General features: G+C 39.7%; 1 protein-coding gene across 1 annotated transcript in view; it reads left to right on the top strand.

Moving 5' to 3' along the window:
• Positions 1-12864, top strand: part of gli2a (GLI family zinc finger 2a) — a 146258-nt gene that overhangs the window by 80714 nt on the left and 52680 nt on the right. The window contains exons 4-5 of the mRNA XM_088352835.1: positions 4572-4777; positions 7714-7911. Coding sequence (XP_088208961.1) covers positions 4572-4777; positions 7714-7911 — 404 coding nt within the window. The remainder of the gene's footprint in view (positions 1-4571; positions 4778-7713; positions 7912-12864) is intronic.

Genomic DNA, 12864 nt, shown 5'->3' with positions numbered 1-12864 from the left:
CATGTGATTATGAAAATTTGCCACAATAGCACACCACTTAACCACACAAATGACACCTGCATTGTCCTTTCTAATGTTGAAAAATAAGTCCACACTGCTGTTGCGCTCCCCATTTACCTTTGTCATATTTACTTTTTAAGTAGGGTGTGCGCATAAATTTGGCCTTCTCTTCTCTCTGGCAGGCAAGATACAGCAGCTGGTAGGGAGTTATGCGAAAAGGCAGTTTAACAAACAAGCATAGAATTACTGATTGACTGAGGTTGTTCGGTGACGGAGAGAAGGGCTGCACTGTCTACATATAGAAGTGGTGCGTTGAGGAATTTGGTGGAGGGGTTAAGTTTCAATCCTAGTTCAAAATAAAGGAGAAATGACACAGAAACATTGCATTTTATGTTGTCACATGCTTTTTAACCGTTGTTTTTTTATGTTATTTTGTGTAAGTTCAATGACAGTATTTCTTACTTTACTACAACTGCAAATTGTCCTAAAATATTGGTAATCTTCTTTCTTGACGATTATTAATAAATATCAGCCCTGTAAAATGGTGATCCGTAATTTCTAGACAAGACTATTAAAGAGTAAATACATTTTAAAAGCTATTTACACAATTTTGGTTACACTGTCACTTAAACATAAATATCAGTATGGTATCAAGTTCTACTTCAGCAAGACCTTGAGTGGACCAACCAAGCCCGAACTGAGGATGCAGTGTAAAATCTGTACACTGTTTTGATTTTGACCAAAGGATTTGTGTTTTTGTACACTGTATGTGGTGAATGTTTCTTCTCACTTCTAGGTTGTCATTGAAGACAGAAGGCTCTTTATGTTTGCTTATAGGTGAAGAGTGGGCCCGATGGCAGAAAGTTGGCATTTAGACAAGGCCATTACTCTGCAGACTCTTACAGAAAAAGGAACAAGAGCCAAAGCCCTTGGTTGGTTCTTCCAATACGACAACAACCCGAAGCACACAGCCAGGAAAACCAAGGAATCGCTTCGTAAGAAGAATATCAAGGTTCTAGCATGGCCCAGCCAGTCTCCAGACCTAAACCCAAACGCAAATATTTGGACGGAGCTCAAACTCTGTGTTTCTCAGAAACCTGACTGGTCTAGCGAAGATCTGTATGGAGGAAAGGGCCAAGATCCCTCCTGCAGTGTGTGCAAACCTGGTGAAAAACTACAGGAAACGTTTGACCTCTGTAATAGCAAACAAAGGCTACTGTACCAAACAATAACATTCATTTTCTCAGGTGTTCAAATACTTATTTGCAGCTATATTACACAAGAAAATCGTGAAAAAATCATGCATTGTGATTTCTGGATTTTTCTTTTTAATTGATCCCTCACACAGTGTATATGCCACTACGATGAAGATTTTAGAACCCTCCATGATTTCTAAGTGAAAGAATTAGCAAAATAGCAGGGTGTTCAAATACTTATTTTCTTCACTGTATATGCATATATATTTGTATGTTTGTATACATATATATATATATATATATATATATATATATATATATATTATACATCCATCCATTATCTGCACCGCTTATCCTCAGTAGGGTCGCGGGGGTGCTGGATCCCATCCCAGCTATCTTCGGGCAGTGGGCAGGGGACACCCTGAACTGGTTGCCAGCCAGTCGCAGGGAACACAGGGACAGACTATTAGCTCGATCATTCACACCTAGGGACAATTTGGACTGGCCAATTAACCTGACATGCATGTTTTTGGAATGTGGGAGGAAACCGGAGCACCCGGAGGAAACACACGCAAGCACAGGGAGAACATGCAAACTCCACACAGGAGGTTCAATCTCATGACTTCAGAACTGTGCCCCCCATTAAGGTGGTTGGCATGGGGAATTTCGAATTCTGTTGTCTTGACCTTGGCTATTAGGTAGGACAATAAGTTAACCAACATCTGGAATTGACTTTGTACTGTCTTCGATATGACACCAACATGTTATTATAGCTTTAACTTTCTTCTACAACTACAACTTTTTTTTTTTTCCCCCAAGATGGCGACGCCCCTGTTCGGCTGCGGCTACATCGGCTCGCTACAGTTTTTTACACTTCGGTCATAAAACCCAGTCTTCGACTCGGTTTTGATGGCGCACAAAGTCAACTCAAACTGCAGATTAATATACGATCGCAGTTTTTTTGCTGGATATGCGATCATCAAGAAATCAAGTGCTCGGTGCTACGACCACTCGGGAGTGTTTATTTAGCCACGGACTGCTACGTCAACAAGACCCAGCGGCCTACAAAGCAGCAAAGCAGAGTGGCAAGAGAGCGGTGTGACCGGAGGAGGAAGCGAGGTTGTCGGGCCGGGCTAACCGCTAGGCTAAAGGCTAAACCCTTCAAAACGCCTCTCCCATCTATTTTCCTCTCCAACGTTCGCTCTCTGGACAATAAACTGGACCATTTACAACTGGAACTAACAACTAACATCGAACCGCGAGATGACGAACTGCTGTGCTAAAATTCTGACGAAGACATGGTTAAACTTATCTATCCCGGCTGACGCTCAAGGAAACTGTGCGGGTCAGATGTATCGACATTTCGTTCTGTATACACGTTTACACGAATGACAATAAAGTATATCTGAATCTGAATCTGAATAGAAAATCAATGCATTGAGCCCATGTCCATAACTTTGCAAAAATAAAGCAAAAAACCTTTTATCTGTCTTAACTATTACAAGATTTTGTTGTTTATACATCCTATGAATACATTTACAGAATTATTTTAAAGGTTATATTGTTAATTTATGTGAAACACAATTAAGTGATTTTATTTATACTGTTTTTTTGTCTTTTATTAGCATATTTGGTGATCAAAAGTAACCCAGTTACATTACTTCAATATTATAGTACTCGGATTACGTTACTGATTACATTTTTCAACGTATAACTAGTATCTCTTTTTAAAGTAACCTTCCCAACCCTGTGGGCAACACAAACATTTCCCCTCAAATGTCACTTTTTAAATGCAATATTTGGGGGAATAAATTGCGAACCTTACTAGCCTTACTTATAGTAATACCCATACCTCATAAGCCCTTTTAGCTCTACACAAGAAGAACCAACAGGCTATAGAACACAATGTTGAGACGGCAGTGGCTCAGGAGGTAGAGCGCTCGTCTTGGGATCAAGAGATCGCAGTTCGAATCCCGGCTCCTCCATGTTACATGTTCGAAGTGTCCTTGGGTAAGACACTGAACCCCTAATACCCCCAATAAGCAGGTTAGCGCCTTACATGGCTGCACGACCGCTATTGGGAAATGTAAAGCACACTGTAAAGCGCTTTGGGAAGTCTTGACTTGAAAAGCGCTATATAAAATGCAGATCATTTCACGAGACAAAGTGTTGAGGCCCCTCGCAGCAGCCAAGCATTCAATTGTGCTTGAAAACGTATCAAATGTCTTATTGCCTTTTTCAACCACATAGCATCGGTTTGTGTATTAGACATGACAAATTCTATCTCATATAAAAGAGGGTTACCTTTGAATCCATCAAAACTCTCTGGTCCACCTACTTCTAAGGGAGTTTGTCATTCAAAACGCAATGTCTGCTGTGTTTTGCCAAGCCAAACAAGACTCTGACACAGATGAAAGGTTTTGGTCTTGACTTGTCTGCTCCACGGTCAAAAGAGAAGCTGACTAAAAAGGATTAGTCAGTACTAAGCATGAGCAACGGATGAAAGGAGATCATTTAGGCAGACAGAGCATGAAAATGCTTGAGTGTCGCTAGGGTTCACTCAGCTTCACATAACCGACCAGGCATGAACAACAAGACTTTAATGTGCTGCACATATTAATACATTGAGTTAAACTTGAGACTGGTCGTCATAAACAAAAATATAAATTTTATCAGTTAATTTGGATTGTTACAATACTATTTGAGCTTCAAACAAAATGTATAGATTGTAAAATACAGGGTTAATTGGCCTGTCCAAATTGAAACTTTAAACTTTAAAATATTCTTCTAGCTGACACAATCGTCTGGCTGAAATCGTCATTGCAGCCTCTGTCAAGCTGGTTGGGTTGGCATTTGGACTGTATTTGAAGCAGTCCTTTTCTTACTTTCAAATTTTTCTTCCCGGAAAAAGGAAAACCCCAACCAAGTTTGTGCACTGATTCTCACATAAAACATGATTTTCCAAACAGACAGCTTTCTGTTATGACTATTTCATGGTTTAAAAAATCAGCAATTTGGCTTGAACTTGTTTGAAGAATAACTATAACAATATCATTACTTGTTTGAAAAAAATAAATAAATCAAAACTAGAGCAAATTCGGATGAAAAAGAAACACGTATTGGGTTAAGCTACATAAAAAAAAACAACTTGAAAACTTTGCTGATTTTGAGAACAAATTTGTAAATTATCTATTGCAATGAATAAGCCCAAAAGTGATTTGTTTCCTGAATTGTAAAACACCACACATTTTCTTAATTGATTGAGGCCTCCTCTAGAATGGCCGTTGTCTGTTGTTTTGTTATATGCCTTGCCACTAGAAAAACTGTGAATGTTGTCTCATTATCTCACGGACTTTATGTTTCTCATCACCACAGAGGTCCAGGACTAAATGGCAGCCAGGTAATATCCGACATTTCCCTAATCCGTCTCTCGCCTCATGCACCGACTGGGCCTGGTGAGTCACCCTTCAGCCCCCAGCATCCCTATGTCAGCCCCCACATGGAGCAGTACATACGTTCAGTACATGGAAGCCCGACCCTATCCATGATCTCTGCAGCACGAGGACTAAGCCCTGCTGAAGGTGAGACTTACATTGAAGGCAGTTTGCTAAAACAACATCTACCTACATGATTAAATTATTACTGGCATATATTGCAGGGAAAAGCTTTTTATATCTCTCTGTTGGGCAAAAAACAGGGTTTGTATGGGAGCTGGAAATAATTGAAAATGATTGAATTTTAATGTTATGTTTTCAAGGACAGGAAAATGCTTGAATTTTGGGTGAAGTGCTTAAAATGCAGTTTCCTGGCCGTGTGACTCGTTAGACTAAGCTTTTAAATAGAGAAAAATGAAAATAGTGTGTTAAAATGACAAAGATGGTGGCTCGAGGCCTCATTATCTAGTTGTTATGTCAAGCGTTACAGTCCGCTACTGTCTCATCCAAAAAGACAGGTTCATCAGAATAGTCATGGAAATTCCGGGTCTTTTTACAACTCACTGAGAAAATCTGTCTCTTTTGGCTACCAAACGGCTAATTTATTTTTTATTTTTTTATTTTTGATATATTATCGATAATGATAAAACATTATGCCCCAAATTATTTCGTAAATTACATGAAATATAAATTCAAATACTCACAGACCTACAAAAAATGTTTGGAAAATACAAAATAATTTTAGCTATTTTCGTACTGAACAGATTTAAAGTCGAACAACGCAAAATCCTTGAAACTGCAAAGCAATAAAATAATAAATTAAAAATATTAACTCTTCAATGCTAAAATACATGATGAATTGCAAACAAAAAATAACTATTTCCAATTCTATTTTAACCAATTTAGACACATATCTTCTAAAAAACACGCAAAAAATATATCTATTAAAATAAGTTAAAAAAAAATTGAAAGCTCACAATGCTTTGGGAATTCAATATCAATAAAATGAGTCAAAATTTGGCTCATTTTTCTGCTTTTTTAAACACAGTACTTTCTGTCTTTTTGTCTTTAGTATTGAACTCTATTTTGCACAACACCTATAGAGCCTTTTCCATGTTTGTAAACAAGTGTGACATAGTGAATCTGCGCGTGCATTGTTGAAGCAGAATGGAAGAATTCATTGTCAGTTTGTAGCAACCCATTGACACAAAGATATTATACATCATAGATAGGAACAGAGAACAATAGTACATAGTATGTGCTAGCAGCAAGATAACGACTTTATTTTAGTCATAAAAGCAAAAAAAAAAAACACTTTCTTTTGATCAGTGCTGGAGTTCTTCATTTTAAGGTACTGGGAAAATTGAAAAATTGGCGTTGAAAGATAGATAGATAGATAGATAGATAGATACTTTATTCATCCCCGCAGGAAAAGTCACATTTCCAGCAGCATCCCTTCGCTGAAAACAATACAATAATAAGGCAAAAGGAATACAATATACAAATACACAATGTGACGTGCTAATACCCACTGTAGCGTGTTGTATAGAGTATTTAAATATGGCTACATAAAATACACACTGCAATAAAAGTACGGTAATATGCAATGTAGGGGGTGTGGTTTAATGTGGGCCTTTACTCCGCCGGATGGAGTTAAAGAGCCTCATGGCATGAGGAAGAAAAGATCTCTTCAGTCTGTCCGTGGTACAAGACAGTGACAGCAGTCTGTCGCTGAAGCTGCTCTTCTGTCTGAATATAACGCTGTGTAGTGGATGTGATGAATTGGCCATGATTGACTGCAGCTTTTTCAGTGCCCGTCTCTCAGCTACTGTTATCAGGCTGTCCAGCTCTGTGCCCAAAACAGAGCTCGCTTTCCTCGCCAGTTTATTGAGACAAAAGGCATCCTTCTTCTTGACGCTGCCTCCCCAACACGCTGCCGCATGGAAGAGGGCGCTTGCCACAACTGTCTCATAGAATATTTTCAGGAGCTTTTTGCAGATGTTGAAGGACGCCAGCCTTCTGAGGAAGTAAAGTCGGCTTTGACATTTCCTACATAGAGCTTCTGTGTTGGCAGTCCAGTCCAGTTTGTTGTCCAGCTGCACACCCAGGTATTTGTAGGTCTGGACAAATTCTACACCTTCTCCTTTGATGGTTACAGGAACCGGGTGAGTTTTAGTTCTCCTGAAGTCCACCACCATCTCCCTGGTCTTGGTGGTGTTTAGGTGTAGGTGGTTTGCGTTGCTCCATTGGACAAAGTCCTGAATCAGTTTCCTGCACTCCTCCTCCTGCCCACTTCTGATACATCCCACCATCGCAGTGTCATCAGCAAACCTTTGCACGTGGCAGGACTCAGAGTTGTACTGAAAGTCCGATGTATACAGAGTGAATAGGAACGGAGAGAGCACGGTCCCCTGCGGAGATCCTGCGCTGCTAACGACACAGTGTCCGATGTACAGCCCCTCTGTTTCACATACTGCGGTCTGCCTGTCAGGTAGTCCGTAATCCATTCTACAAGGTGTGAGCTAACTCCGATCTCTGTCAGTTTCCTACTCAGTAGCAGAGGCTGTATGGTATTGAAGGCACTGGAGAAGTCCAAAAATGTAATCCTTACAGCCCCCTTAGCCCTGTCCAGGTGAGAGAGGGATCGGTGTAGCATGTAGATTATAGCATCCTCCACTCCCACCTTCTCCTGGTAAGCAAATTGCAGAGGGTTGATGGTGTGATGGACCTGTAGCCTCAGGTGGTGCAGCAGCAACCGCTACATGGTTTTCATCACATGTGATGTCAGGGCGACCGGCCTGAAGTGAAAGAGCCTGAAAAGTGCTTGAATTTGGCTACAAAAATGATTTACATACCCTATATATATTTTACATATTTTTAGTTGTTTTTTTTTCTTAATTTGTCTTCTTTATTCACTAACAATACAATGTAAAACCTGAGACAAATAGGCATTTTCTCTAAATTTAAAATGGAATTAGACCTGAACCAATGATTGAGTTACAATGTGGAGTAAGGGTGTATCAGGATTTTCCTAGCCAAACGTGGCCCTGTCTTTGATAGTTTGATTTTCATTTTTCTGGCAGTTACCCATGAACACATAAAAGACAGAACCTTCTTGACGCTCCCACCACCTGGGGCCAACCCCGCAGAATATTACCATCTGATGGCCAGTGCCAGCCAGCGAAACCCATACGGCGACCTCTTGATTCAGACTGGGACAGCGGCCGCGGCAGCAGCAGCATCAGCAGCTCATTTGCCAGATTACATAAATCCAGTCGACGGTAAGAATAGAACTGAAGGAAGTGCTAAAGAGTAAGCTTGTGTTTTATTTTCTTTGTTGTTTGTATTCAGTTTTGTGGGTTGTTAATTCGGTTAGGGAGTACTTTTAAAAAGGTGGCTGGGCTGGAAGATCAAGGAGGAAACTGTAGAGGGAGGTCTGGTTATCTTATTGTGTAGTGATCAGTCACTACCAAAAACAACTTTTATGTAATTTTCCATAATGACAAAATAGACGTACTGATATAAATTCTAGCAGGTGTACATTTCTAAATATACCTACAAAGTCCAACTAAATACAGTTATGACAGCACCATCTCAACCACTAAGAACAAGAAATTTTCCTTGTGGAGATATTCTCCTTACCGTATAAACTCGCATCTAACCTGAATTTACAACTATAAAATACAAAACTGAATTTAGGGGTCAGTTTATATGTACATATTGTGTGTCACCAGTAGTGAATGGTAGGCAGTGCAAGATCAGTCTAATTCAACTGGTGTAATATCCCTTGACCTACTTTTGAAGACAAGGCCAGCAGACCTTCTTTGTTTTTGGGGGTCGGCTTCCATATGGGAATATGCGGTGATTTTTAACTAGGTCGTTACTTTCAGAGTAACATGATAATTTTTGGATTCAGTAATTTTTGACATACTTTTTAAAGTAACAAGTAACTGTGACTAATTGCTGCGATTCAGTAACATGCCTAACACTAGTTGGCATCACACGTCTTTAAACCAATCATTGAGCCCCAAATCCTGCTACTGGCTACCTGCATGGCCTGCCACAATCCCAGTGACTTTTACTTGGTGTTCCATCATACAAGTGGTGATCATGTGGTTAACATTTGGCCCTGTACCCGTTTGGAGACGCTTGCCTTGCAGTTTTGAGAGTAAACTGGGCCCATATAGAAACAGGCAGCCATCTGATGGTCTCCGCTGGCTGCCTGAGCATGAATCAAAGACTGGATTTTACTGCAATGGTAAGAGGAGACGAGTAGAGGCTGAGGCGGTAAATACTGAATGTGCTTCATCATTTGGTGTTTGCTTTGGAAGACTACATAGATAAACCCATAGCAAAACAAAATGTTGTTTACAGTAATATTCTGTTGACCCACCCCCAAAAGTGGGAGGCCTCAGTAACCCCAAAGTTGGGCTCATCAGCAAACTACTCATCATGTTGGTTTACTTAAAAAAAGTACTTTTCTAGACCTTTGATTGAACTCTCTCAGAGCCGAACTCGTTAAAGTAATAAAAGTGTGCCTGGTTTTCTCCCGCTTTTTGAACAGGCATGAACATAGACTATGATTAATTGTCATGACGTTAAATGCATAATGAATAGGGCCATTTAAGACCATTTAAAAAATAAAATACATGGTTTAAAATAATAAGTCCCTTTGGTGTTCCGACGGCTGAAACAAGATACCCAAAAACTATATAGCTTACAAATTAGGTTCCTTGTTAGTCAGTTCATGAGATGATTGTCTGCAAAGATGGACTTGTTACACCCAGGACCATCCAGTGAATCCAACCTTGTAAAATACCTACTCCAAAACACGGCAGATATTAAAAATCGGCCTAAAGGCATTTCTGTATCGTTGAACGTCCCTTGTTACAAGCTGTCTGTTTTGCCACATGATTCCCGTTTACAAATAAAAAACGCTCATAAAATTATGTCAAATATGGCTGTAAGCCCCTGAACTTTTGATTGCCACCACTCTTGACCAATTGCAGGATTTTTTTCTTGGTCCGCGGCCTGCATTGGCCTATAAGGGCCTGTATTGGTAAAACAGACATTGCCTCCTTTACCTTCGAATATCTTTTGCCAGTAGTAACCAAATCAAATTATGATTGACACATTGGTAAGCTAATGAAATTCTGAAAAGAATGATATGGCAGATGACTTGGTGTATTGAAATTAGACCCCAAAATAAACATGCGTAACGCCACTTGTGATTCATTTTACGCACCATTATTACGAGCAAGTGTGCACAATAGTAAAACAGACGCGGAAAGAGTCAAACATTTACAACTCTTTCAAAATGTTTTTAAAAATGTAACCAAAGTAAAATACACAGTCGCAAAGATTTGAATGCTTTAAACTGGTCGTCTCCAAACGACATCTTCTGGAAAGGCCTAAACCTGCCCTTATAAAAAAGTGTGAAATATGATGTTTAGTTTTACAAATTTGACAAGGTACCAGATAAGACTTCTAACTATTGTCTCACTTTTTTTTCCAGCTAAGTTGCCAATGCTGCACTCATCTGCATGCATTTAATTGATGTATTTGATTTGATGCAGGTGAGAATAAAAAAACTTATATATTTGTGCGTTGCAACTCAGAAAGCTCAATGTTAGTAGCACTTGCAGTGATTATTTTATATTCTTCTGTTCGAGAACAGCATTGAATTTACTTTGGGTACGTCTTGGATTTGTTTTTTTGGGCAAATTTTACAGGAACGTTAAAGGGTTAAGGGTAATAGTATAAAAACAAGTAGTCTTCAATAAAGAATAAAATAAAACATTACAAAATAAAGAACTCAATCATCCCTTTCATTCCCGTCTAACGAGTATTTTATTTTGCAGCGTTGAGGATGATTTTTGCCTTAGGTTAAAAACAGTTTCTCAATCTATTAGTTATAGACTTGATAGTCCTGAATTGTCTTCTTGACGGCATCAGTTTTAACAGGAATGTCCAGGGTGAAAAGTGTCCTTCCTAATTCTTTGAGCTCTCTTGACACAGCCAGCTCTGTGCAGTCGATCAAGTGGTGGAAGGGCCCAGTCCACACATTTCTGTGGTGTGCTGATCACCTTCTGAAGAGGTCATATTTGGGCTGCTGTGCAGCTGCTTAATGATACTCAGACATAATATGATGGGATGGAGTCAACGCAGCATTTGTAAAAGGACACAAGCAGTTCTTGCCTGATGATACTAATCCTCAGCACGGTCAGAAAGTGGAGTCTTTGATTCACCTTTTTAAGGACCTCTACACTATTAATGTTCCTGGTTAGACCTTCATTGATGTGGACCCTCAGGAAACCAAAGCTTGACTCTTACTCCACATGATTCCTATTGATGATGAAGGGTGGAATGTTGGTCTTTAGCGGTCCTGAAGTCTAACCACTATCTCCTTAGTCTATGCTGGTCTCAGCCGTAGATGGTGCGGAATGCATCATGCTGCTGGGGCTGACTTGTTTTCCTCAGAGATGATCCCCAATACCGTGGTGTCCTCACCCTTCACAAAAATATGTTGCTGTTGTGATCAGAGGTGCAGTTGTAGGTGTAGAGGTTATATAGCAAGGGAATCAATACACATCCCTGAGGTGTTCCAGTGTTGATATTGATGGCTGTGTGAAGTGTGGTGTCCCACTCTCACCTTTTGTGTGCGATTTGTCAGGAAGCTGTTATGTGCAGGTAGGGTTTTGAATACCCAGATCCTGCAGTTTGTGGGGTAGAATGGTGTTGAAAGCGTAAGTATAACCCACAAAGAGAATGCAGACACAGCTTCCCTTCTGCTCCAGAATGCAGCATGTTGCCCCTGTATGCGAACTGATGAGGAAACTGATGAAGTTCAAAGGTGTAAAGAGATGTGACCTTGGACCAGTTTTTTCAAAATATTTAATCACTAACGAGATTAGAGCAAGGCCGGTAGTTGGAGTTACAATAGAAGTCATTCAGAATCAAGTTTGCCATTGACTTTCGAACGGACGGGTGGCCTGAAAAAAATCAGGTTGACTTTAAGGAAATTGTTCAGCTTCCAATGACAACAGCTGCAGCCAAGGTAAATTTGACCAGGAGAAAGAGGAATTTTGCTGTCATTTAGGGAGTGCGATAGTTGCATGTCCAGATGTGGTGCTGAAGCAATTAGGAAGAGCTTCTCCTCCCTTCAACCTAACAAACTAGTAATTACCTATATGTTGGTTCAAGAGAATCTAGGTGTGAGTCTGTTCATAAACAAACAGTTAATCACAACAGCAGTGTTTTGCTTGGACACTGCACTGCAAATAGGGCTAAAAGCAACACAAGTGGCTTTCCTAATAGAAAGGCGCAGTGTTAGTATTAGTAAATTACCAAGGAAAATCTAAACCTTTTTCCTCTGCGAGCTGTAGATGTTGAAGCCTTCAATCCTGCTGGCATCAATTCAAAAAGTCAAGCAGGGGTGTTGCTCCAATGTGGAGTTGGTCCTGCTCATTTCAGAGGAGGAATAAGGTGTGCTTTTATTTCCCTATGGAAAGGTCAAGTAGACTTAGCCAAAGACTACACAGGTTACACATAGTGATGCTGAAAACTTGCAGCTGTGTCTTTAAAAATTGAGACTTTTTCAAAAATTTTATTTTTGCATATTTTATATAGTGGATTGCCTTCGCTTAGAAGCTGTTTCTCAATATTGCTACCTTTAACAACCTCAGAACTCTTAGAGATATAATTTTTTTTACTATGCTTCATATGCTCTAGCACATGGGGTCTCCTTTTTCAAGCTAAGAGCTACTTTTTTAATTTGTTACTAATTGGCGCAAATCCACCCAGTCTGAGAGAGTCCAGACTGTAATGAAAGAATTGTTTTTGTGTTTTATGACTATTCTGAGAAACCCTTAAAAGTCTTTGACTTGATTACATTTGAAGCAGGTTCCTTAACGGTTGCCAAAGACTCTTCTTTCTCGGTCATCGCAGGCGGGGAGTCTGGAATAACTGCAGACAATTGTTAGTTTCATTTAAATATTTGTAGTTATGGGATAACACAGAAAACGTATATCATTTTGGTGGTGCTAGAAAACGTAAGGTAACTAGATGGCCATTATATTCAATGGAAAATTGCAGTACATCTGTAAATCAATACCTGGGTATTAAGGACAACTGTATGTATGAGTAAATCTATGTTTGACCTAAAAATTGGAGTACTTTTTTCCGCAGTTTTCAGAAGACAAATCAAAACTTTAACACTGTTGAACGAGTGGCCA

This window comes from Urocampus carinirostris, chromosome 14 (genome assembly GCF_059441175.1).
Source record: "Urocampus carinirostris isolate Australia breed hairy pipefish chromosome 14, RoL_Ucar_1.0, whole genome shotgun sequence".
In the NCBI taxonomy this organism is placed as follows: Eukaryota; Metazoa; Chordata; class Actinopteri; order Syngnathiformes; family Syngnathidae; genus Urocampus; species Urocampus carinirostris.
This window is presented reverse-complemented; position numbering and strand designations above follow the sequence as displayed.